This window comes from Strigops habroptila, chromosome 2 (genome assembly GCF_004027225.2).
Source record: "Strigops habroptila isolate Jane chromosome 2, bStrHab1.2.pri, whole genome shotgun sequence".
Lineage (NCBI taxonomy): Eukaryota > Metazoa > Chordata > Aves > Psittaciformes > Psittacidae > Strigops > Strigops habroptila.
The window spans coordinates 43,030,499-43,057,862 of NC_044278.2; the positions used below are offsets into that span (position 1 = coordinate 43,030,499).

At 38.8% G+C, this 27,364-nt stretch overlaps 1 protein-coding gene across 1 annotated transcript in view; it reads right to left on the reverse strand.

The window, feature by feature from the left end:
• The window catches only part of PHEX (phosphate regulating endopeptidase homolog X-linked), a 90,843-nt gene that overhangs the window by 51,161 nt on the left and 12,318 nt on the right, over positions 1-27,364 (reverse strand). The window contains exons 4-11 of the mRNA XM_030476877.1: positions 16,625-16,711; positions 15,346-15,572; positions 12,005-12,073; positions 11,062-11,178; positions 7,824-7,907; positions 7,377-7,522; positions 5,363-5,456; positions 1,655-1,783 (exon numbers count right to left, since the gene is read on the reverse strand). Of these exons, the coding sequence (XP_030332737.1) occupies positions 1,655-1,783; positions 5,363-5,456; positions 7,377-7,522; positions 7,824-7,907; positions 11,062-11,178; positions 12,005-12,073; positions 15,346-15,572; positions 16,625-16,711 (953 nt within the window). The remainder of the gene's footprint in view (positions 1-1,654; positions 1,784-5,362; positions 5,457-7,376; positions 7,523-7,823; positions 7,908-11,061; positions 11,179-12,004; positions 12,074-15,345; positions 15,573-16,624; positions 16,712-27,364) is intronic.

The window sequence follows — 27,364 nt, forward strand, 5'->3', positions numbered from 1 at the left end:
AAACACACCCCCCCCCAAAAAAAAAAAATCTATAAAATTAAGTGCTTTCTTGGTGCTTAATAAAGAGCAATAGAACTGAAATCCAGTGAAATGAACACTATAACACCACAAATTACTACCTTGAAAAACACACTTTGAAATGGATTGCAACAAATTTCACCTGTATTTAATTTTATCTCCAAGGGCAGGTCACTACAAGTCTGAATCTTTTGATCTACACTATAAATTCTATATTAATTTCTTACTATTGAGGCTATTGTGATTTCAGACCTAATAGTTTCGCAAAAAGTTGGTGTGAAATGAATATACATGCTAAGAAATATTTTAATTAGGTCACAATTTAACAGAAAACCATTCTCTATCAGCTTTTCAGAATTTTCCCTTCATATACAAACATGAAAAAGTTTTTCATCCATATCCATATGCCCTCCATAAAGTGTACATTTCTTACAGTGTCTTCCCTCTTATCCTGTGCAGAAGTCATACTGTGCATACCTGAAATGTATTTGCCACTAAACTGCCAAATAGCACATTACAAACTCAATCAAGAAGCAGGAGACTGAAAAGCTGGATCTCAGAGAGGAAATTCCAGCTGAAGGCAAAAGAAACACAGCTGTAACAAAAGAAATGCAGGACCTGAGAGGGAAACACACATCACAAAGATTTGGACAAGCCTAATCAGAGTGTTGGTCTGTCTAAAATGGAGTCCTTCCTTGAGAAAACAGTCAAATTAGATAAAGTCAAACAGACAAGCTGAGGCTACTGAACCAGAGCAGTGAAGGACTACCACAGAGCTGTTGCTCCCAGTGCAGGATGCTATTTCACATGTTTTCCAAATGGTTTTGGCTCTCCTGCACCTGAGAGCTAAGTTCAATGACTAAATTAGTTCATTTTAAACTGATTATTGTTGAGAAATCAATGGCTGGAAAAGCAGACATTGGAAAACTTTATAAGAACAATATGAACTGAAAGTAAATAATAAATTATTGTGAAAAGTAATTAATCACTTGAATATGTTATTACGAGAAGTGATAATGCAGTTATGTTTGAAGTTTTAGAAAGAGAATGAACGTCCAGCTAAAAGCTATTTGCTGGACTCAGCAGCATGGAAGAATACTTTCCTTTTCCATGGAGCAAAAAAGATTTGAAACTATTTGAATCACAAATATAAACTCTTGCTATGTGGCTCTAAGCTTCCCTTAATTTGGGTCACACGTCAGTTCACTTCTCTTGTTTAGACTACAAGTGTAGCTTTTAAAAGGGTCACCCTGAAGCAGAGAAATCTTGACCAGCGTTTTAACTAGTCAGCTAAAATTTTACTATAATGAGTTATACTAGCTATACTAAACCATTTCTCATCAATACCCCTCACTCTGTTCCTGCACAGCGTGGCTGTTGTCATTTACACAAATTAATCATGTTCAACCTGGTTTTGATCTGGTTACATATTCATCTAAAGGGCTGCAGATGGAAAGAATGGGCAGTGCCCAGACGGACAGAAAGGTGACAGTTCTTCAAATTTGTTCCACTTTCTCCCTGTATTTTTTTTTTCCCCTATTCAAGTATTTTTAAGACTCTTGTCTCTTTTTAAATTTTGATCTAACATCAGAGGCAATTTGAGAGGAGGAAGCCACAGAGATCTCAGAGGACTCACCATCTCTTTCTTGTCTTCTTGGAAATGCGCATTCACAAACATCTTACCCACAACATAAGGGAGTGCATTTTCAACGAGGTCCACACATTTATCCCACTGGGGCAGCAAAGTCGTGGTTCCATGGATCACCTGTTGGCAGATGTATGTAGTAGGTCATAACATTATACTGTTTAAGAAGGACAAGTCTGCATCCATATACAGGATAGTCTAAAGTGTGTTTGTCAGATAGTTACCAAAAGGAAACAATAACAATACAGTTATTTCCATTTCATCAAGCGCTATGGCAAATCTCTGAGCTCAAGCACATTGCTGCTCTTGTTTCTGTTTCTTATGAGAAGAATGTTACTGTGGATGCTTACCCACTCAACACTACATTTTCTCATCGAGTTAGAAGTTCATTTAAAAAAAAAACAAACTGAAAAAAAATACAATAAAATACGAGATGGGTCTATGTAAACAACAGCAGTGCTGATTTAAGAAAATTTTGTTGTTTTCAAGGTTCAAAGAGTTCCCTTTCCACTTACAGAGCTTCTTAAGATTTTCCACAGAGAACAAGCAAAATCACAGTTCAGTAGTTAAAACCCGACAGCTGTGTAAAAGCAGAGTACAGTCAACACCAGACCAGGTCAGGCAGGATACAAATTTTGGCTTTTCGCAAATTATGCCAGCCTCTTAAGCACCGATTAGCAGTTTCTGAGCCTCTTCTTTTTCGCAGTTTTCTCCTCCTTTGAGCCCAAGATTAAACTTCTAGCAAAACTGGAGGTTTCGGATTTGTTGTTTTCCAATAGGAAAGGATTTCATTAGAAAATTCCAGAGTAGCTTAATCCTCAGCTATTGAACTACTGGTAGTTCAAAGATTGATTTTCTCCATCAAATTGTCTGTAATTTAGCTTAATCAATGACTCATACTTAAAACTACCCGTGAATTGCATTTTCAAATGCTTTTTATTAATACTATATGTTCACGAATAGATTTTCAATGACAGAGAGAATGCTGCTTCTATAAGAAAATCACATTAGCCAAACCAATACATGATAAGGTAATAGTTTCCTAAACAGAGCCAAATTTGAAAATAAATTCCTTTTCTAAAATATATAACGCGGGGGGGGGGGGGGCTGGCAGGAGGAACAGAAAGAAAGGAAAAGCGAAAAAAGTAGAGAGGAAAATTTCTCTCTAGGGTCCAAGCAAAACCACAATGGAGCTTTTTCCTGATGCAGGGAAAGAAGAGGAGTCAATGGCATTAGTCATCAGAGCTCGAAATTCCTTCCGAAAGCTTTGACTGCACATCAGCTGCAGAAAAAGGCAGGAGACAGAGCTGGCTTTTAGAATGTGACATATTATTATTACAACATAATAATTATTATTATTTTGATAGAGTCTTGACTGTAAGGAGGACAGAAAGGCAGCACAGGCTGTGAGACCAATAAAAATAGAGCTTAGAGGAGTGGATTATACCTCAGAGCTGGTTTATTGATATTTATGTTACAACAGCCAACTAGAACTCCCTTAAAATGGTCCTCCTAATATTAATATACCTCTCTAAAACACAATACTCCAGGTAGTAACAGCGACTATAAATAGCAGGTTTCAAGCCCTCCCAGTCAATTTAGAGCTCCACAGCACAGTTAACTGATCTCTTCCCCAGGTGCCACTGCACATTTGCTGGAACTCAAAGTGCCACTGCAGAGGAGCTGCTGGTAGTTGCTGATGTGGTAATCAAAGCATTTTCTCTAGAGGCAGCAAGTCTGTACTATTTCTCAACCTGAAGTTTTTTGAAGTTTCATCAAGTCTTTTTCCCTCTCTTTGTAAAGATTTTAAGTGTCTCAATGCCAAGATGTAAAAAGCACCAATAGAAAATGAAAACCTGGTGAAAAAAATATTATGATGGGTGAGGCTGAATGAATGAATGAATGAATTATATTCTTTTCTTTAAGGGTCACTGATTCATCTAATGGTCATGACTTTTAACTAGTCATCTAATGTTTTCTTCACTTACCTGGCAAGAGGTTGCTGGGTTCTTTTTATGATCCCAAAGGATCTGTGTGCCTTTAGTCCTCCAGCCTCTGACAGGACAAATCTATTCAACAAAAGCCTTTCAAGCCTTTGCCTTGGACTCCGTTTCTCATGTCCTTTCTGTTGACCTTTGAAGTCTGTTCCCCTGAGCTGTCTACTGCGCTTAACTTTAGCTATTAACTATTAGCTATTGCTGTTTACTGCACTTAACTAACTTTCCATCTCCAGATCCCAGGGGCAGATAATGGGAATGAGCTGCTGAGTCACTGCCATTACTGTGCTGTTCTTAAGTTTTCACTACCACTTACATGAAAACCCTTGATGACATTGTTAATAAGGACTGAACCAAAGTGAATTAGATTCCTCCCTAAGCTTCTGGAGAAAGTACCCAGTGTCAGCAGCTAGTTATCATACCAAAAAGCATAGTATTTAAAGCTTAAAGTTTCCTTCCAGGAATTTTCCTGGCCTTATTACAATTCAATATAACTCAGTATTATGCTACAGAATGGCTAATGGCCAGCATCAATCTATTTTACCTGGCTAGCTAGGAATATCCCAGGAGGGACACAAAAACTTGTCGCTGTGATTCTGACAGCCAGTTTCTCACATTTTTGCATGAAGAAAATGGCATCTTTAACAAGACTGATTTGAATATGATTTCAGAAGCGTAAGAGGCTGCCTTTCATTTGTAGTTTCCATCAAGATATTTGAGTTAATTTTCAGGTATGTGATCAACTCAGAACTGTTCCACTACTATTCAAGGAAAGACATTACGGGTGCTTCAATTAGGCACCTGCATGCCTCACCAGGGAGAACAGAGCACCCACACCTCCTGTACCACATCACTGGCAGCAACATGCTAGTCATGTCATGATGTCACCAAGCAGCTAATTTTCACAATGGCAAACAACAAATTCACCTTTTAAATTATAGTGGCTTGGAAACAAGAGAAAGCACTTTTCAGTTTCAGTTTCATCCTTGGTTTGCTTGAAGAGCCCTCATGCTGCCCGCAGGATTATTAGGGTGGCTTTCTGTTCACTTAGTCAAATAGATGTGTTTTACATAAATGTCCATATAACTTAAGAGATAATTAGGTCTACTCTCACAGTCTGCGGTGGTGACTAATGTGTTCTGGGGCTTCTGCAGCCTCAGGCTGGAATGCACCTGTTTGGCTTCTCTGTGGAAATGGCTGGTGTATGTATGTGCCAGACCTCATGTAAAGCTGGCACTAGAGCATGAGAGTGGTTTCAGTAAGCTCAAAAAAGATGGCATCTTAGACTTTTGTTTTACCAGAGCTATATTCACACATGCGTAAACAATAAGGTTTTTTTCAAAAGATTGGATTTTGGCCAAACAAATTTGGCCTGCAGGAATAGCACAGGTCACAGCCCTGGCATGTAACTCAAAAACTTTACAGATTTCAAGTTTCTGCATAAGAAGACTAAGGTTTTTAAACGGATATCTCAAAAACTCCATAACATAATATAAAAGTTTTCCTTTGTGTCATACTGTCATATACAAGAATATGTATGTCTTAATTGCTTTAGAGGGAGTCTTCAACAATAAATATTCATTGAAGAAATTTATCTAGCATGGAAAACATTCCATATTTTGCAAAGGTATAAGCAGCTATAAGGGAAACCAATAGTATCAACACTAGTACCATTGTAAATGCTATAAAAACGCTAACTTACCCGAGCAAATTCCAGCCACCGATACTGAAAACGTCTACTGAGGTTAAATAACCTTGAATAAACCATCCTCCACACCAGATAGTTAGCAAGAGTCCTGTTAAATTAGATATATTTTTATCAAACCTCTAATCGTATATGATGTACTACAAAGTACTCACATAAATATCTCTGCAAACATTTCAACTGAATGGTGGAAATTTCACCTTGAAAATTAATAAGTGGTGACCAAAATGATAAATCCCTATTACACAGAATAATCTGTATGAATGCAAACAGTTAATATATGATTGCACCATGATAGCCATCTTCTAGGTGATATTCATAATAAGCCAATTTCGTAGTATGTTATTTTCAGGTAATTTTTTCAAAATACCTTTTTCATTTTCCATAGAAGAGGCAAGAACCATGTCATAATAATAGTTGCATAAAAGTTCTATCCAGAGATAAGAAAATAACTAGGTTTTCTTTTGTAAATCAAAGTGAATGTTTTATCTCCTCATTGGTAGGCCACATAAATCATAACTATGAAATAGAATATATAACAGTTCATCACAAATATACTATCAATATCTCATATTTGTAACTTTCATTACAAGTTATCAATATGCTTTTAAAAGTTCTCACTACCCACAGAGTTATTAAAGTATCACCCCTCTTATTTTGTCAGATGAATAATTGGAACACCAAAAACCAAGAGGTCTCAGTAACAAGAATCTCATAAAAACTGAGGCTGAGAGATCCTGGAAGAACTTGTTTAAAATTCCCAGGAGACCTGACAGTACTAACTGATTAAAATTAGTTAGTACATTAAAAAACTGAAGAAATCCCTGAAGATTTCTTAAAAAGTTTGATTTCAGCACTGAACACCTGACATGACTTAGACCAGCTAGCTCGGGGCTAATGGAATCTCCTGCCATGCTAGCTACCCAACTTCTTGGGCAGGTTTCTACAGAGAGACATGCTCCTGGGCTGGATTCACAGCAGTGCCCTGGCTTGGGAATTTCAGACAGACCTCCAAACTACACCACTGCACATATTTCAAGCTCCACACAGTAACGTGATTATATGCAGCAGGGTTGCCAAGTAAATAACAGCCTTATTCTACAAAGTTCACCCTACAGCCTGCCAATGTGCTATTTGCTAATAACATTGCCATGTGAACAATTTCACAGTTCAAGATTGTTCAGCAGGTTCTACAAGAAAGCAATTTTTAATATGATGATTGTGAGTCCATACAACTTGTCATCTCCATCACAAAGAAAGAACTGCTTCTGTAGCCAGACTTAATTTTCCCTCTGTTCTTCCCTCCACCTGAAACAAACTTTGCAGAGTACTTTGCTGGATCACTAGGGCATGAACCACCTTTTTGTGCCATTTTGAATAGTACCCATGACAGCACGGTGCTCATCTGGGAAGGGGACACAAAAGGCATTGGAATAAAAGTATAATTTAGGATTAGAAGGTTTGTAATGGAAAATTATATGAATGCGATGAAAGTACCTGCTTCTTCTAGTGACACCTCATCTCCTGAAATGATGAGAAGTTAATTGACGTTCTAATCACTGAAGCAAATCATTAGTAATGCTGTTTTGAAATGGGATGTCATGTTCACATACACTTTTTCATCACACAGCCAAACTGTGTGTTGTTTCCCTGTGTAAAGCACATCTACTATGTCTAATCTGAGCTACCTGCATGTTGCAACTATGGGTGTAAACAATTTCAAAAGATACAAGACCCGATGCAAGTAAGAAATGCTGAAGGCACCTGCAAAGAGCAGCTTTAATGCAACACGTGTTTTCCGTGAATGGTGTTGAAACTGCACATTCTTCTGCTACACACAAGCTAATATCTATATCCTCATTCAGACAAGACCAAACAGACCTTCTGCCTAGAGACTTGATTCCAAGAATATCTGAAACACTTGCAAAAAAAAAAAAAAAAACAACCCAGGAAAAGCCCAGCTTTTGATGTCCCCTCATAAATGTGGGTGAAACCATCATAGGATCCTTACTTTTTCCTTTCATTTTCTAGTATCCTGAATAAATCTTTGAAGTACTGGGGAACACGGACAATCACATTTTCTGAAGGACCTATATCTTTAAGCTCAGGATAGAGTCTTGTGTCAATCACCTTCTTGATGTATCCCAGCCAATCAAACTGCAATGACAAAGACAGGCTGGTTAAAGCAGATTACGAAGACAGATGATTTATTAACTAAGGTGCACCATCGAGAGTAATGGTCTCAAATATTATTAAGAATTTAGAAACAATCGCATTTTGTCTTTACATGTTTTCAAACCTCAGTAAACTTGTAACTGCATTTAAAATAACATCTATCATAATTGAGTACAAACATTCCTGATGATAATCCTTTAACAAGCTGCTTTGACCACTAAAGCCAATCTTAATTATAAAGGTTAGACATTAAAAGAATATTTTGTGATTATTCCCAACGAACCTGTGGAATCATGGCACTAAGTTCCGATATGTTCATTTTGTTGTACATCACCTCACTTGTTCGATTTTCATATGGAATCATGATCTGGGGGGAAAGGGGGAGAAATTAAAAACAAAACAAAACCATCAAAGTAAGGATTATCTTGCAGGTACCTGCCCTTACATTATTACTGTCCATCATAAATCCCAGTGCAGAAATAATCTCACCACCTGCTTTCCAAGCAAAGCATTCATGGCATTAACTTCCCGTTCTGAGGATGACATTTAACTAGGAGAAATGGAACACAGTTCATTGTCATTTTAACTCATTACTGGGGAATTTAATGAGCTGCATGTCTTCTTTGAAGATATTAGACCAATTTTAGCTCTGATTATACTAAGGAAATGCATGTTGATTCGTAAGAGATAAAAGCATATCTAGACCATTAATATTTATTTATCCCATCATGTCAGGTAGAAGTCAGCTCCAAACTATACGGTTTAAAAGGTCAAATCTGAGATAGGTATGCTGGAATTGCATCTTGTCTCCTGGATTTGAACACGTTCTTGCTATGGCCTGGCTCTGTCTGAGGGAAGAGCCGAATACACACGTTTTCCCTCATTTTACTCCACTATCCTCATTACAGGAAACCTGGGTATATAGGCCACACATGAACTAAAGCATTCTCCAACTAGGCCTCTCATCTGGGTGACCAGAGGAGCCAGACCTCAGGATTCTCTGTAGTGTCAAAGCCCAGGGACACAGCAAAAGAAACCCTAAACACAAAGCAAGTCCTTTTATAACTGACAAGGGACATTCAGATTCCAAGATGACAGTATGGTTCATAACAGAAAAACAAACCAAGCACAAGATGTAGCTCAAAATTTTCTCAGTGTTCAAGAGAAACAAGAATTCCTGATGGCAATTCCAGCCCTGCTCTAAGGTAAATCCTATACGACAGGCTGTACACTAAGCAGTTTAAAGAGGACAGAGGTTGACACCAGACTAACCAGACAGCTGGCAGCTGTCCAACCAAAATTGTCCAGTAAGTGTCTGCGGTTTTACTATTGCTCAAGCCACTTAGAAAAAAAAAAAAATTTCTTCTCCCTTTCTGCTAATTTCATTTATCTGACTAATCTTTAAACTCTTCTTGAACCTGTTTCTTCCCTTCCTCTCAAATCTTTCCCTCTTCCTCCAGAAATTCAAACCTAATTGAAATCTTCCTTGTACATAAGCTCTCTTGAAGCATGCGACTTCTTCCTATATGCAAAGTATCCTTCCTTTATCCTTCCTGTCTCTTCCCCTGCACACAAGTTCTCCATTACATACATCCACTTAAAATACATACATACATTCACTTAAAATGAATGCAGAGGAACACGGAATACAGTAGAAGCGTAAGTAACACACAGAACTATCTCCTTTGTAATCATGGTAAGGTATTTATATAAATCCTTGTGCTCGTTAGGGATTATCCAAAAACCTCTGTCCCTGGACTCATGCCTAATAATCTGGATATATTTTAGAAGGATTATTCATACTAAAGGGAAATTAGGTAACCATGAGCAAGTCAAGTGTGGTTTGTTGCATAACAGTATGCATTACTGAACCTGAGGGCTGTTACGTGATCCATGTCATCGTATATGGCAACTGCACCTATATACTTTGTGGATTAAAGCTCTGTAAGACATTTGCTGAGTAAAGTGTTAGAGCTACCAGAAGTAGCAATGAATCTTTTTATCACATTACCAATAAACAGAAAAAACAGTTTCTGGTTTTCAAGTCTACGTGGTCACTATGAAGTATATGCTCATTAGTCCATCCGCACTATGTATATGAAACTGAATATTGGGCTTTATTTAAGGGCTTGACAAAATTTCAGCTCTTTTGGCAGAGATGTAAACACTGATTTACTACTACTGTTAATGACCTTCAATTCTGTATACACCATTAAGAAGCATCACTGCCTTTCCTCCTGTAGACTACAACAGCAGAACCCAGGGAAAAGTAATCTGCTGCATCATCTGTCCTATGCAACAGGTTTCTCTGTTAACAGGATACCCAGCATTTCACAGGGGATAGCTTATTTCCATGGTGATAGGAAGAAATAGCTCAGCTGACAGTTCTGCAAATCAGTGTCAAGTTTGTAGCCTTAACTTTTGCTGGTTTCCCAATGTTGAGGCTAACTCTTCTCTCTAGCTTTAGAAGAAGTGGAAAGGATAGTGGACTTGCAGCTCTGAGGAGCAGGATTCCTGCAGCAGCCATATGGAAACAGGAATATGAGGAAGAATATTCACGGAGTTTCTTGGCCCCTCTCCCAAGGTGCCCCATGAAAGCAATTCAGGAGCTAACTGCCATGTGACTGTAACCACTGCCCTCTCGCTACCAAGCAGCAATGTCACACCTCAGTGTTGCACTGCTTTTAGACTGTTCAGAGAATCAGCCTGATCTGCTTCTTGAATACATGGTAACATATTCACAACATAAGTGCGCATCAGGGACTCAAATTCTGCCCAAGCTCAAAATTATAGAATCGTAGAATCACAGAATTGTTTAGGTTGGAAAAGACCTTCAAGATCATTGAGTCCAACTGTAAACTTAGCACAGCCAAGTCCACCGCTAAACCATGTCCCTAAGCACCTCATCAACACATCTTTTAGATACCTCCAGGGATGGTGACTCAACCACTTCCCTGGGCAGCCTGTTCCAGTGCTTGAAAACCCTTTTGGTGAAGAGATTTTTCCTAATATACAATCTAAAACTTCATACACTTGGCATCAGCCCACTGATCATAGGTTTCCAGCTGCACAATGGCTTCCAGTGCATTGGTGTAGATGCACTTCAGTTGAGCTATTGATGCCACCACATTTTTTGGGGGAGAAGCCCAAATTCCTACATGACCATTTTTAGGTGCTTCTGTGGTTTCTAACATGTCCATAACCCTTGTATCTTTGCTGCTGCATGGATTGGATCTCCATCCCCTACCTCCACTGAGATGGCAGACTGAAGGACCTTGTTAGCACAGCCCCTCAAACATTGGCATGCCAACCCTAGGCTTATCTCTAGTGAGTCTGGTTGGCATGTGGTGGCACTGGAACAGGTTGCCCATAGAAGTGGTAAATGTTCCATCCCTGGCAGTGTTCAAGGTCAGGTTGAAAAACTATTGCTAAGGTTGTTGTTATAGTGGCTTTCCATTTTGAAGAAGTATTGTACTTTTTTTTGGTAAAAGCTAGCTTCAATCCTGCATTAGATTACCAACCTCAGCTATTTTAACTTCCAGTCTTAGAACTGACTTCATATCAGATTCGGCTCTTGAAGCATTTGCTCCCAGAAGCACTGCTGTATCAACCATGAACTGCAAAAAGGCATCTCGGTACTGTAAAGAAACAAAGAGAGTAAAATTACCACTGGATTTATTTTGAGCACAGCTGCAGCAGGAGACCAGAAATGCCCATCTACTGCAAAGAGTATAATACTTTGAACTTTCATGACCTAGCAACCAAAATTGTGCTTTCCTTACCTTGAATGCCTGCTGTCATCAAGGAAAAAAGGAGAAATAACACTGTAAACATACTGTGCATAACAGATAGATACCCACTGTGGTTCATGGAGTATAAATCTCAGGGAATGCAAATGACACTTTTGGATTAGACTGACAACACTTACAGCTCTTATGGTGGGATTAGACAATGTGTATGAAAATCCTACTTAACCTGCCTGATTACCTTCTACAATTACATTAATTTCTTGGTGAAAGAGAGGAGAGCAGTTTTGGTTGTTTACCAAGTTGAAAAAGTACAGGTTAGAGAAGTGCACAGTGAGGTGGATTGAAAATATGCTGAGTGATCAGTTCCAGAGGATTGTGATCAGCAGCACAAAGCCCACTTAGAGGCCAGTCACTAGTAGTATACTCCAGATGTCAACCCTGCTTGAGCAGAGGGGTTGGACAAGATGAACTCCAGAGGCCCCTTCCAAGGGAGAAAAAAAGCAGTGGGGACCCCAAGTCTTACAAAAATCTTCATTTGAGAAATTTTGCTAGAGTGTTTGTAGTAGTGGTATTTTCCGACAGAAGATATCCTGAAAAACTTAAATCCAAACAAGCTGCAATCCTTTTTGAGTTTGGAGTTCAAGAAAACAAAAGCAACAATGGAAAAAACAGAGGAGGGAAATGGTCATTCTCATTTCCAGTTAATAATACTTACAGATTTGGCTTCTGTGGTGTTTTCTAGGTAATCTTCTCGAGATGCAAGCGAGAGGCTTGCTTGGTCGAGCTGTTAAAAATAACAGGAAGCAGCATTTAATATGTAAATTCATCAGAATTCAAAGGTAGCCCAATAAGAAGCCTTGCAAGGTTTGTTTTTCTGGCAATTATGGTAGATGTGTACAAATATCTAATACTTAATACGTTGCACCAGCCTAAGTTCCACAGGATTTCAAAACAACAGAAAAATGTTATGCTGTGCTGACAGACAATACCTAAATCACATCACTGTGATCTGGGGAGCCTCAGATGCCCCCTGCAATGTCTGAGCCACCTACTACAGCAAAGAATCACCTACACAATGTATGTGTTTATGACTCTGTTAACAAGTAGGTAATGCACTAGGAGTGGGTTTACAGGATCAGTTAGTGTTGATCACCATTCATCCAATATATATTTCAGGGATACAACAGTCAGCTTGAGACAAACACTAGTCTAGTATATGGACCAAATGCTCATTAGGTACTGGAGCATATTTGCTGCTGTGTATCAGAAAGCACCACTAGTCTTTTTGACTGAAATTAGGTTACACTTTTGATCTTCACCCTAGACGAGCACTAGGTGCTGTATTTGGATTTATTGAACAGATGTACTGAAGCAGCTGGGTATTAGCCACAGAAATGATTGCATGCATGCACGGGAAATTGTTATGCCTCCAGTACATTAGCTAAAAATGTCTGGTAATTCCAGGTGGATCTTTGACTTCCACTTATATTTTTGACCTAAACATGGATCAAATTTGTTGGTCTACAGTCACCCATAGATTGGAATAAAGTTCTCAAGGTAATTTTTAAACCAGACCTGAATGTTCATTGAGATCTGCACTTAGCCTTTTGAGTGAAATGACTACATGGGAGAATTTGCTTACTATTTCAAGTTCCTAACCAGGCAAAACTCACAGCACAGCATATATCTTAAAATCACTACTGGAAGCTGAGATTTACCAAAATACTTCAATGCAATGAGGTCAGGTTAGGGTATGGAAGCCGAAGCTGAGAACAATTTAGCCAACTTCCAAACTCTGAATAAGATACTAACTGGAACAGAAAGAACAGTTTTGATGTTCTAAAATTGTTATTTTGATGCTGTGTTTGCTTTTACAAGATAAGTATAGTGAAGAGAGATTGTATTTATTAATATAATTTCACATAATCTTCTCTAATCTAAATCCTGCACCATTTATATTTCACATTTTCTACATTTATAAAAATGAACTAAATAAATACAACTTAGAATCTAAAATGAATTAATAAATGTCATTTTTTCCTCTACTGGCTGATGTTCTCAACCTTTAAAACATACCAGAAATAAAAAAATAAATCACCCACTAAAAGCAGAGTAGCTGTGATGCTCAGTGCAACTCTGATTCTTTGAAATATAGTATCCCCTTCTTTTTTCATATTGAAGCAAAAACAATATACTCTTATGCTTTGCATGTGTGTGTCCTGGTAATAGTTAACTTCAGATGGTTTGGTCTATTTCAATTATGTGATTGTTGCCTTAAATGCTTATCCAAATTTTCCTGGCTTAAGGGTTACATTTGAACACATTGAAACCACGAAAGCACAAATATGAGATATAAACAAAAAAGTTAACCAACTTCTTCAGCCCTCAAGAAAAAAAAAAAAAAAGACCATGTTGAAACCTGAACAAAGTTTTATTTGGAATTCCTACATTTTTTCTGATCCATTCATGATTTTGCAATGCTGAACAAAAATAATTTTGCAATAGAGACATTTTCACAGGCAGATTGAAATAGTCTGTGGTATTACCCTGCTCTCCTGGGAAATTGTTAAAACATGGACAAAGTAGAATAGTGGCTGATTAATTCTGCAGATCAAGACTTAATAAAATTTACAACAGAATACCCTATGGAATAATAGATCATTTACAGCATGTAGTGCTTCAGTTATTTAGATGCCTAATTCTTAGGTGCCACTAAGCATACTTAGTGAAGATACTGCTAGGTATCATTCATTTCCAAGAGACCAGCAAGAAGGATATAACTGCCCAGCCTTTTGCTGACAGGTGACTTGGCCTGAAATATTATGACAGGAGATACCTAAATAGCTCTCCTGATTTTACTGTTTCAGTTCTTTTAAAGAAATCTCCAGCCAAAGCGGTCCTGACAGGATCTGAACAGCACCTTAGCAGTGTGACATCTTTAATACAGAGAACTTGTTGATCTGCTGTTGACCTGACTATTCAGGAAAATGTCCTAGAGACGGGGAAAAGTTACGCTTCAAATTTATACCAGGTTAATGCCTCAGTCAAAAGAGATTTCAAAACCTGTCTCAGAATCGACATCCATTCTAGTACCACCACACTTAACTGTTGTTTGATCCTCAAATACAATGTATTCCTGACTACATTCCTACAACTAGCCAAGATGCTAGCAATCATAGATCCTATTTTGCTGTGATGAATGGCATCATAACTTTCTTCTTTGTCTTTTCTCTCTTGCTTTCACAAACTATTTTCTTGTAGCAGTGGAGGGCTGGTCTACTCTGGCTGCTCATCTCTACTTCTTAAACAGCAATGCATCCGGCCCAGGCAATCACTCTTGCCATGGTGACATCTCACAGTAATAAAACTCTCCCTGGAGTTTTGTCAGACTACAGTGAGGCAACATTTCTTGGGTCTTTTTCTCACTAATCTAAACTGTTGTGTAATGCCATGCACTGTTAAAAAACTGATAACCCTTTGGTCCAAAAGCAATAAGATTTCAGTAAAAGGGTCAATTCTGTATTTCAGGTTTACAAGTGTTTGGGATACATCTGTGTTGTAAGGTGCAGTATAAGCACAAGATAATGTGTTTCCATCTCAAGAAAAATAGCTCAAGTTCAAACTATATGCTACTGATGCACCATTCTTCATCTTCACAGACAAAACACATTCTTCATGCAACTGAGTCATGATGAGTCATTCTTCATGATGAGTCATAAACAGCAGTCATAAGTAGCACCCAAGAACACCATGAGGACTAGATGTGCACCTTTCCTATTTTCATGCATCTAGACCCTGGACATTGGTCCAATGAGAACATGTTTTACCTTGTTCGCCATTTGAAAGGAGAAAATATGCTTTACAGAAATATTTTTCAATAGCATGTAGTTGCTAGTGGTTTCTACATTCACACAAATCGGCTCCTATTACATCTGTAAGTCAGCAGATAATACAAACAATAATCAAGTGTAAACATTTGGTATGTAAACATGTTTTTTAAAAAATGAGACCACAAGATACCATGCAAAGTAACCTGTTAGATATGCTATATTGTACCTTCAGGATATACCGATTGGAGATTTTGTCATCAGCAGCCACATATAAGCGGATGAAGACAGAGTTACTGTATTGACCACGAAGAGTTGCCAAGGCTTGGACTAAACTAAACCTCCTTTCTGACCACAGCCCTTCAGGTCCAATGTTGGATTCCAGCACAGGCCAGCGGAAAGGTGAATGTCTCAGTATACTTAACAGAGGTTTCATGTCAGCTTTTTCAATTTTATCTGAAATATCGAAGTGTGACAACAATTACATTCCAGACAATTCAAATCCAATGGCAGCCACACAAGCACAAAGATTTATTGGTGTTGATCGACTTCTAGGCAAGACAAAGCACAAAAGCTGAAAACCAAAAGCTCTGCTTTGCCTGTAAGCAGAGAAGCATGGGAGTCCAACCCTGTTTATCTGCATCAAGAAAAAGAGAGACAAATCAGTGCCTTTCAAAAGGGGCAAGGGCTAGAATTAAGTCAATTAAAAAAACATTCCTCACTTAAGAACTAACATAGAAACTTCACTGTTTCTAAGAGGGGACTATTGTACATAATCAAAGCTAGAGGGGTCAGCACCTCAGCACCGAGGCTGCAGAGCAGGCTGTCTCAATTGCTGACAGTCAGTCTCAGGCCGTGCTGGAAGAAAACTGAACAGGAAATAAAGTCTGAAAGAGTCAGAAGGACAAAGGGCACTCTCAACTCATCTTTCACCCATGCAGCTACATAAAGGTAGTGACGTGTCCCAACCTAGTGTGCATCACCTTACAGCAGCATTTCAAGCTCAGGAAAATGATTCCACGTATGTGGCTATAGGGGCCCTCCTCCAAACTTGCTTGACATGCAGATAACTCAAAGCTAGAGTCCAGGGCTGTCTGTATCCCGCCCTGTGGAAGTGTTTTGATTAAATGGATTTAGAGAAAGGTAGAAGATACTGAGCAACAGGCTTTTGAAAGTGTCAGTATGAGATTTCATCAGAGGATTCCTCTGATTTACTAGGCACTACCCCCACACCTCCAGGGCATGGTTTGGCATCCTTTTGCAGAGATAAACACCCCTTCACAGTTCTCTGACAAACAGAGGTCTCTATAAAACTGACTTCTTGTGCCTTGGTGTACCTCAGTCTTGATAGACAGCTTCAGAAATGTGTAGAAAACCCTCTACATTCAGTTGAATCAGTGAAATCTGTGCCTCTGCACAAAGCTTTACAGTGCTCAGCAGAGAGCAAAAAAGCCTGCTTTATAAACACAGGTAATGCATATGTGCCCCTCTCAAATCAGGCCACTTACTCTCATTCATGCAGGATGCATAAAGGATCTTGGCCTTCTGTACAGCTTCACTGTCTCGCCTTTTGCTGATGGGTTTCTCAAGCAACGCTGAAAAAAAAAAATGAAATTATTTTCAATACATCAGAAAAAGTAGGAACTGTCTGTTTCCCTGTCTCAGCATTTGCTTTAATTGTAAGCATTTGTTTAATTAAGGGTGAGGTTCCACATGTATTTTCTTAAGCAGTAACACAGACATAGTTGCACTTTTTTTGATTCCCAACAGAGAAGGACTGTTTATTTATTTATTTTTAAGAGGACAGATTTAAAGCCAGGTAACAGATACTGCTTATTACTCATCCTTGCGAACAGCAACCCTCAGCAAACTGAGGAGATAGTGAAGCATGGGGTGAGGGTGGGAGGAAACCAGTGAATAGGGCAGGGAGTCAGGGATTCTTTGAAGTGGCTCAGCCTCTGGTGCTGGTATGTTATGAAATTGAGGTCTAACAGAGATGACAGAATCCCAGGAACAAGACCAGTGGCATTCACTTTTGCCAGCTCTGCTGCTGTTGAAAGAAAGCAGCAGAGAACTACCCTGTGACTGTCAAACACATACAACCTCAGTTTTGTAAATGACACAGATGGCCAAGTGTCCAACTATTATTTGAAAAGCTACACTACATAGCTCCCTCACACTGTAGGTGTCAGCCTCCTTGGTGCCTGAAAGCCAAACTAGCTTTTCTAAGCCATCATCTCTCTACACTGCTTGCATTCCCATTTTGTTATGGAAGTGAAATAGCGTGAAAAGTGCATCTGAATCTCAGCAGTCCACTCTCAGTTGCCTCAAGCCATTTTATCCAAGTTGTAAATCAGCCATGTTGCAGCTGCAGATAGCCATGCTACAGCTAAACAGAGAGGCAGCTTAGCTTCAACAAGATCTATCAGCTTAGGTGCAGCACAGCATGAGCACTTCCATGGCCAAGAGAAGCAGGGTAGTACTTAAGCACAGCACAGAAACAGAGCTAGTAAACCCTGTTGGACCTCACCTGGTTTTGTAACACCCAAACAGGTCCCGTACAATATTACCTTATTGTTACTGGGACTACTGGAGACAGTGGCTTTGCTGGAACCATCCCAAGTCCCTCCTGTTGTATGCTCAGCCAGAGCTAAAATGTCTTAAAAAATTCAAGAGTGCCTTCTCTATACTATACTCCCCAATGCTCTTGGTTTCAAATGAGCAAAGGCACAGTGCAGATTGGCCTTGTGTAGTGAGCTAAGCAGCACGCCATACACAAAAGGGGAATGAAGTGCAACACAAGATTCCCAGATCCATACTGCTGACCTCAAACTGTTTAGTAGTCAACGAAAACCCTGGTGATGAGAAAATGCCGCTTATTCTCACCCTTCAATCCCTTTTCTCCTTAAAAAAAACCCAAAACCAACTCCACAAAAAAAACCAAAAAACCAACCAAAACCAAACCAAATTCATTTGCTTGATCCTTGCGAGATGATCCTTCTCTTTTAGTTATGGATAAGATTTTCCCTAAAAATACTCCTGGACACAATTCCCAATAGTTTTGGTTTCAAATCCTCAGCTTGTTAAATATAATATAATGCAAATCATTGACACATATCTTCAGTGTTCAGAGTTCTTAGTAGAATAATTGGACCTGTTCATGTTTTAAGAATGGCATTTTAAAAGAAACTATAACTGAAACCTCCATAAAACTAAGGATGAAAAAAATACACTCTTCTTAAAGTCATTGCAATAACTTCTGTTTCTTGCCAGTGAGCTGCACAGCCATGAACTTTTGAAGCTAATAAAATTCAATGGCTAAAGCCCAGCTAAAGCTCAGGAGAGATGCAGAGGATGAGATTCAATAAAATAAAATCAACTCTAAGAATACACTTGCATCAAATCCTGTTAAAGCCCGACCTGGTGTTTTCCCATCAAACCATCTCATTATGCAACAAAATGAAGCTGTAACACTCCCTGCGCTATTGCAAAGAATGAGGTAAGGCAGATGCTGTCACTTTGCTAAGAATTCATTTATGAAGAAAATTCTTGGTTCTGATGATGTACAATCAGTTATCAAACATGAAAGCCTTGATAAGATGGTTGAATCCTGCGGACACTGAAAAAGGGGATGTGATCCAGGAGTGCTCTTCAGGCTATGGAGTTTCCACAGCCTTAACATTAAGTTTTCAGGAAGATTTAGAAGCTCAAACCTGGAGCAGTGGTTATATCCACTTGATTTCTGCAGTAGCTAATATAAAATCCAATACAAGGTTTAGAAGTTCACTTCTTATTTAACTCACAAATACATATGGATTTTCTATGTCCTTGAATATTGAATATTGAATATTCTTCTTAAAGAAGAAAAGCAAGAAAAGACAAGAAGCAATGCATGCTAATCAAAAATATGGGTAATCAGTTAGGCTACCTACCATTTGCTGCATCCACAGAAAGAAAGTCACTACTGTGATTGAAATCAATGTAGACACATCAAGCTATCTTTAAATGAGCAATGTCAGGTACTATGAGTAGCTTCACCATAGCAGCAGGCTGCAACAGCCCCCCTCCTGCACTGAGCATATCTAATCATGTGGGTCAGTGCATGCTCAGTTCTGCAGCGCAGCACTCTGAAGAGCTGCAGCCTCTCTGAAAAAAAATTCAGCTCTTAACTATAGCTGGCTGGAAAGACTGTCTTCCCACCTTGAAAAAAATTTATGGCTTCAGATACTTTCTCTTTGGACACCAGAATGAAACTAAAACCTATAAGGTCTTCTAAGGGATAGGAAGAGAAAGACCACCACAGATCAGTTAATGTTCAGCCTCATGAGATACAGACCTGCTGTTTAGTTTCCTACTCTGTCTTTCCAAGCACCTGCTCTCACCCCTCACTTAGGGGATTCTGTGTTTGTACAAACAAAGAAGTTCAGCCTAGTAGGCTTTTCTCAAGTCTAGGAGCTAGAGTTAAAAACTGTGGCTAAGTCAGGGACATCAGGGTTACCAGCATTTTGACTAAAGCAGTTTGCTCAGTGCTGAGAAGGACATTGAGTTTGTTCTTATTGCAACTTATTTCTTTATTTCTTTTTCTTTAACTTAGTCTTCTTTCAAATTAAAAACTCCAGTTCCTTAAAGCAATCTTCCAGTTTAGGACTCCAAACATTTATCTTTATATAAGATATTTTCAGGAACAAATGGCTTTGGCCAGACAGCAAACACACAGCACTCCAATGATATTAAAAAATAACCCTTGAAATAATAGTTCATTTGTTAGCTCCCAGTTAAATGTTACAGTGCTAGAGTTGGAATAGCAATCGAGCTGCAGAGATTAAAAAAATCCCACAATCTAAGCTGATTTACAGCCCTCTGAAAAAGAACAGAATCATTATTAACACGAACCACAATTTAACAACTTATCACAGCTACTGACTTATACCACCAGCCTGCCACAAAGAAAAAGCAGAAAATCATAGCCAAAAATCACCAGGACAAGCAAAGACAACATAACTTAAACCACCTTGAATATAAAGTCTGCGATCATGTTTCCCTAGCCAAACATGAAGTACATGTTTGAATGGCTGTTCTACCAAAGCAGCTCTTCTTTAGTAACATCTTTTACTTCCTTCACTTTCAAATTAATTCCAAAGTCATTATCTGAGATAAAAGGGATCTTGGCCTGTGCTACTGATCTCAGCGCCTCATTGTCCGTGTTTCCATATGCACAGGATGTCCAGATGTAAGATTTATGCTTCCCTTCACATAAAACTTAGTTATTTCAAGTGTTAAAACCTATTGGTAATTCTGCTCCGCAGCACTGAAATACCATAACTAATCTTATTAAGCAACTACCACTTGCACAGTCAGAAACTGGCTGAAGGTGTTCATGATATCCTAAAATTTCTGAGGTTGCATATTGCTTCATCATTCATTTTCTTCTACTCAGGGGCTGAGGGCAGGGAGGTTCCCATTACAAATCAAAGTTCTTGTACTTCTGGCAGCCCAGGTCAGCTTTGCATTATCGCTCTTCCTGGCTCTTGTACAAAACACAAAGACTCAGCATCACCAACAAAAAAACACTCCATAGTTGGGAATGATCTTCAGTTGTCTGAATTGTAGATGCTCAGACACACAACCAAGGAAAAAAAGCCACAGCTGGGATAGGGGGGTGGGGAGCTGGGGTTGGGAAGGGAAGGAAGAGAGTTTAGAGAGTTTATATTGAGTTGCCTTCAGATAATTTTTTTCCAGGGCAAGAGCTCTAAAAAAGGTCAGCTTCCTGTGGTTCACTACCCTACAGTAAATAGCAATCATCTGCTGTTAAAAGTGAGAGCAAGGCACTTTACAAAGTTAGCTTTGCTTGTGTGTGTGTGCTTATTTAACTGCATACTATTCTGAAGCTGCTAAGGATAGTCTTGTGGCTAAGTGGCACCTTTAATCTCACTTTCCATTTCTAGCCCTTGTTGATTTTCCAGTCTACTGTCTTACAGAGCTTCACTTTGGTTTTCAACCATGTATTTTATTTATGGCACTGCGAAATCCTGTCCCTTTCTCTCTTCAGACTTGGAGAGCATGAAAAAGGGATTGCACAGCCAGATTTGCAGGGGAAAGAATCATGCATACCATTTATTCAGATTAGAAATATTGATTCAATTTATCAGTGTGCTGATCTGCAAATTGTATACATTCTATATGCTATCAGACAGAATTCTAACATATACAGTCGAGTTGCATTCTTGAGAGACACTGTGATTTGCTAAGCTTATTTCTTTTTCTAGAGGGAAAAATGTAAGTTTTCCCTGCACTTTCCAGCCCCAGATATGGAGAACACATGGTACTAGTAAAGATAGTAGCACTTTTTTTTTCCATTATCCTTCTACAAACATCTTCTGTATGTGAAAAATGCAAACTGAAGTGTTTACACAGTGATATATGATGGTGATCTGAAATATATTAAATACTTTATATCTTAAAAAAACCCCAAACAACTGCATGTGCAAATATCCCAGTGGGAATATACTCGGACTTTAAATGAATAAAAAAAGCTAAACAAGAGCCCAACAGGGACATCCCATTTCCTGCAAAGTTGTAACCCAGGAGGAGTGAAAAGCTAGAAGCAGAGAAGTAATTCATCATGAACTCCCAGGGCAACACAAACAGCAGTCTTGGACTGCAAAAACAGAGACCTATCAAATGGGGAGATTATCTTATTGTTGTACACAGACTGGTGAGACAAACGGGAACGCTACCTGCCCTTTGGCTGTCCATATTGTAAAAACAATGTTGGACTGCTGGACAGAGTGCAGAAAACATCACAACCATTTGGGTTTTAATTTGAGTGGAGTAGCTTGAGAAATAGAAGTGCAGGGGGTAGAGGGAAGCCATGCAGTGAGGGAGCATGATTTGTCTCATGAGAGATGGTGGAAGAGTGATTGGATCACAGTATGAAAGTACTTCACCCTTAGAAAATGCTTGGTGCCAAAGAGGCCTTTAGTCTATTGAAAAAAGGCTCAAAGAAAACTAACAGTTGGAAGATGAAGATGAATTTGACAGTGACAGTGATTAACCACTGGAGCCAAGCAACCAGAGAAGATTATGGTTTCTCTACCCCTCAACATCTTCAAGACTTGATGCATTTCTGGATGATAAGCTTTAGCCAATGTGAATTACGTTTTATCCCAGTGCAAGCTATTGAGCTGCATTACACAGGTAATGTAATTGTCTGTGATACAAAAAAGGTCATAGGAGATAATCTAATGGTTACTCCTGGAGTTGCACTCTATACATTTAGGATAAGGATCTCAAAGCACTCTTAGACATCTGGGACCAAGGAGATACAGCCATTATCCATTGTTGCAGATAAAGAAAGTGAGCCACAAGGATTAATTCCTCCTTATCTAATTCATATCAGAGTCCTACTGATTGTAATGGTACTCCTTTATGAGCTTGCTGAAGTTGATCCAAACACTCAAAGAGCTTGATGCTTTGGAGATGGTGAATGCCCCTTAGTCCGTTTAACGTCAGTGACAGTTGGAGTTGCTCAGCATTGCCCAGATGATGTTCAGTACTACAACTGAAAACAGTTTGTAATGTATTGTTTTCAGAAGCAGGTCCAGAAAGTAGCCTAAGGGCTTCTCATAAACCCATGCCTTCTCCTTCACTGGGCCAAAGGCAGAAGCTGCTCTGTTGTCCACAGTAAGGCCCTATAAAAGCCTTATGCAGCAGCATGCTTTCCCTTCGGCTTGGGTAGCAGTAGCCAGCAACCAGATATTTGCTCCATATTGCATGTTTATGAGCTTCAGTTTCTTAGACCAAAATGCAGGAACTCTGCCTGTGGAAAGGAAATTTCTTTGCAAAATAATGATGACAGAAAAGGTGGATTTTTCTTTCAATTTTTGAGCAATACTCTGGTCTTCACCCTCCCCTCTATGGTACTCTACACCTATAGGGGCCAGGTTTCTAAACCAATGAGAAGAATAATTAAAGGAGCTATCAGCTACCAGCTTTGTTTCCTTCTCAGGTTAGCACTATCATGTGTTACCTCTGTGAAGAAGCAAAACCCAAGTTATCTTCTGGAAATTTGCAAGAGATCCTCTGATGCCAGCAGCAGGATGATTTAAGGATGCCCTGTGAGGAATTTCAGCTTAAAAGTAGAGAAAAACCTACTCAAAGCTTGGTTTGATTTCCAAAATCAAACTAAACATACAACACTTGTGTGCAGGACGTCATTCCCTGAGGTCCCTGAGCCATAAGTAAATTATGATTAATCTAGTCTTCATTTAGAATGTCTAAACCTTAAATCCCATATTTTCTTCACACTAAAGAGACATGGCAAAAGAGTTCCTGAAAAGCAACCATAACCCCTAAAACTAAGTAGCAAACTCCACTTGTGCCATTAAGGGTATCTAAGGAGTCCAACTGTGCCATGACGGCACTGCCCTTTCTTCAAACTCCCACCACACTGGATTTAAAAAGTCAAGTTTAGTACAGTTCACAGAGCAATGATTTGGCCAGAATGCCAAAGGGCACACAAAAAAACTTCAGAACCATGCTGCTGTTATGGAAATCACAGCTAGACAAATGTATAGTCTTAATTACAGTAATGGGTGCTTGCATGTTCCAAAAGTGATTATTTCAGATGGTTTTGAGTCAGATGACATTCATTTAGGGTATTTGGTTTCCAATTTCTTTTTTTCAGAGCCCAAAGTCAAGCAAAGGAGAGCTGACAATGGTAAGCTTTATGGATGAAGGCCTATGAGAGGCACAATGTTCTACCTCAAAATAAAAAGCACTGGCCACAGCATCTAAATATTATACACCAAACCATTGTGATCACTTGACCAATGGTAACTTCCCTGTCTTGCTACGTGAAAATACGACTTTAATACACTGCAACACAAGCAGTCCAGGTTACAAGATCATCCAAAAGCTGATACATGTATTTTTATTCTCATCAGTTTTAAAACCTGACCCCTATAGCTGGAGAGAGGTATAGAGGGGAGGGTGAAGAAAATACGTGTGTATATATGTGTGTGTATATATATTCTAAAAGGAAGTGACAGACTTAACTGACATATTTCAAAGCTGTACGTCTTTCTTGGGAACAAGACAAGTATAGTCAAGCCAAGATTATTCTTAGAGTTAAATCTGTTCTCTTAGAGCACTCTCCTGAAAAAGACATGGACATCTCCTGATGCAGGTCGCAAGGTTTAATATTTCAGTACAACTTTATCCCTCTTTGCAGGTTTATTAGCACAGGTCTAACTCCCACACTAATGCGCCTGCCCAGATTCCATTTCAGAGCTGCTTTGTATCTGGAAGCCTTGGGAGAAGAGCAGAGCAAGTTCTCGCTTGCCTGGAAAACACCACAGAGTCAAACCTCAGTGCAGGGTGCAGAAGCCTACTTACTGCTCTTCCAACACCAGTGTAACCCAGCTTCAAATACATAATTTCAAGGCCAGATTAAATTCTCTCATGCCTTTAAAACTCAAGTTATTCTGAGAATTTCTCCTGCTATGCAACTTTAGTGTATGGTACTACGCATTTCCTCTATTAACAATTGATAGCAGTATTTGGTTTTTGAGGCTTCCCTAAAATATGAACTAACCTAAATTTATCTGTTTTTTGTAAACTACCAGCTTTGCTAATCATTCTGCAGTGCTTCTTGCTACTTCAGGTGTCTGGTGCACAGTCTGACACGTACAGTCTGGAGTCCTCATCTCCACCAGACTCTTCATGAGAAGTGAGCTGCAAATGGTTGGTTTTTAAATAAAACTTTGTTTCCACGATTCCAAAAAAGAAAATACACTGTTTAAAGATGTAATTTTCACTCCCTCACAACTAAAATGACAAACAACAAAAATTTTTCTCACCACTATAGTTAAGGAATTTTTAAAAATACCCTACTGACATTAAGGCTGTTCCTCCTCTTTCTTTTTCTTCGTGGCTGTAAACATTGCTCAGTTTCAGAAGACTAGAAGGGAAGCACTCAGAGCCTGATGCACTACAAAATTATTTAAATGCATTTTATAAACACCTATTTTGAATTTCTAATGTGGTATGGTCCAGATTTCTCTAGTGTTTGATAAATATATACATGGAAAAACAAACTAACATCAAAGGCTTGCAAAAATCTTTCTCCATATGTTTAAAACTATCCTTGCCTAAATAAAGCTTTTCGCTTTGAATCTAAAATAAAATCAAATAGCTAGTAAATACACTTTTCTAGTGCTTATAATGTAGCTTTTAAATTTTACCAAAGCATATATTATTTCCGTTTTAGTATATTTTGTGTTCCCTCCTTAATCAGCTAACTGCTACTTTCTTACATTTTTCCCCTCAGTTCCCCATAATCAGGTCACCAGAATCATCTTACCAGAATACATAAGAACCCAAAATAATCACTCCAAGCAACTTTCATAAAAGCAAACTGCTTGTTCACACAGGAATATAAAATAATGCGGGGTACTAGACACAACTCAGATTGTCCTACCACCTGCCATATTCTATATTCCCACCTCTTCGGAAGGCAGTAGCAGACAGGATGCCAGTGAATGGGGTTATTGGTCCCTTTTGGAAGGCCTTTTTTACATAGCCTCAGGTATGCCTTAAAATATAATCATTTCCATATTTCAAACCATTAAATTTTTGTTTTGTTGGTTGAGTGGGGTTTTGTTGCTCTTTTTTTTCAATAAAAGCTACCAGTGTATTCTGAAGCTCCAGAAGCTCATTCATCAGAATTGTCTTTGTGGAGCTGATGCCTTAATCGAGGCCTGCCTTGTTTTGATAAACTCTGTCTCCCCCACCCCTTCTTTTATTTTGTGGGCTTGGGGAGCAAGGTTCTTTGTTTGTTTGTTTTGTTGGGTTTTTCTTAAAGGCATTTAATGAGGATCAACACATCACTAATCAATTCAGGCAAACATGTTTTGTATTTGATACAATTAATGCCCATCAACCTATTTCTTGATGGTAGTGTCCATGTCACCATGGATAGGCTAGTGACTCTTGAAAATAACCAGCCCATCACTACTAACTCCTCTGATATTCTGATAGAACATTTAATCTTTTTTTATGAATTAACTTTTTATTAATTTGTATTAATTAATTTTGCATTAATGAGGGTGTAATTAATATGCATGTCCACAGGAACTCATGAAGATTTAGTAATTAATTCATATATGTTCCCAGGTAACATAAATCAAGTAAACCAAATAAATGTTCCCAAACAGCAGTTTCATGAAAGGAAATATTTATGCTATAATATGCTATACTTACACAAACCGACCCAACTAATATGCTGACATTTATGGGTTGCCCTCACCCCTTGAGGAGACTTTGTCCAATCCTTTTCCTGAATATCCATTTTGGCAGTATGGAAGTTCTCATGGAAATGGCATTCAAACAGCTGTGCTTACATAAGTGCTTCCTAATGCTGCTCATTGCCTAAATATACAGTGCATTTCCTAAATGACAGTGCTGTTTGTTTCCAGTTTCAGCATTTTGTAAATTCTCTGAGTTTGTATATGAAAAGTTAAGCACATCATGTGAGTTCCTCCAAAAGTTGACTAATACAACTGTATACAAACTGCAACAAAACCGAAAATCATCTTACGGGGCTATGAGAGCCTCTGTTCACAAATTTGATTTCAATAATGTCTTAATCCTTTGAGCAAGATTTCCCTCTCCTTTACCCTGTCCCTCTAGCTGCCCAGTGTTATGCTACAGGGGATAACACGTCATTATAATATCAGGCACAAGAGTTTAAACTGCATTTAAACAAGAAGATTGCAAGATCCCCAGTTGTTATAATATAGGTGGAGCTCTGTACCAAATGGCAGCATTAGGTTTACTTTATTATGTTAAGACTTTCAATACATACTTGTGTAATTATTTTTGTTATTCAGAAAATGGCAATCAGATGTGATGGGTTGCTATACCTTCCAAGGTACGAATCCTCTTTCTGCAAAGTTACCAGTCCAAAGTACAGCCATATAGGTATTTTGAAATTCAGTATCTGCAGATACAAACATCTGCAGGCAACAGCCAAAACAGAGATTCACTGTAAATCCAGGGGAAATGTGCTGCATGTGGAACGGCAGTGTGCTGTAAGCCTCACTCCCTTTCCAGTGCAGGGCTCTGGATGCCACTCTGGTCTCTCAACAAGGGAGATGCTGTGGGAATCCTGTGGCTCAGTTACTGTGCTGCCTTAAAACCTCATTTAGGAACCAAAATTATCTCCTTTCTGTACTCAAGGTTTCCCA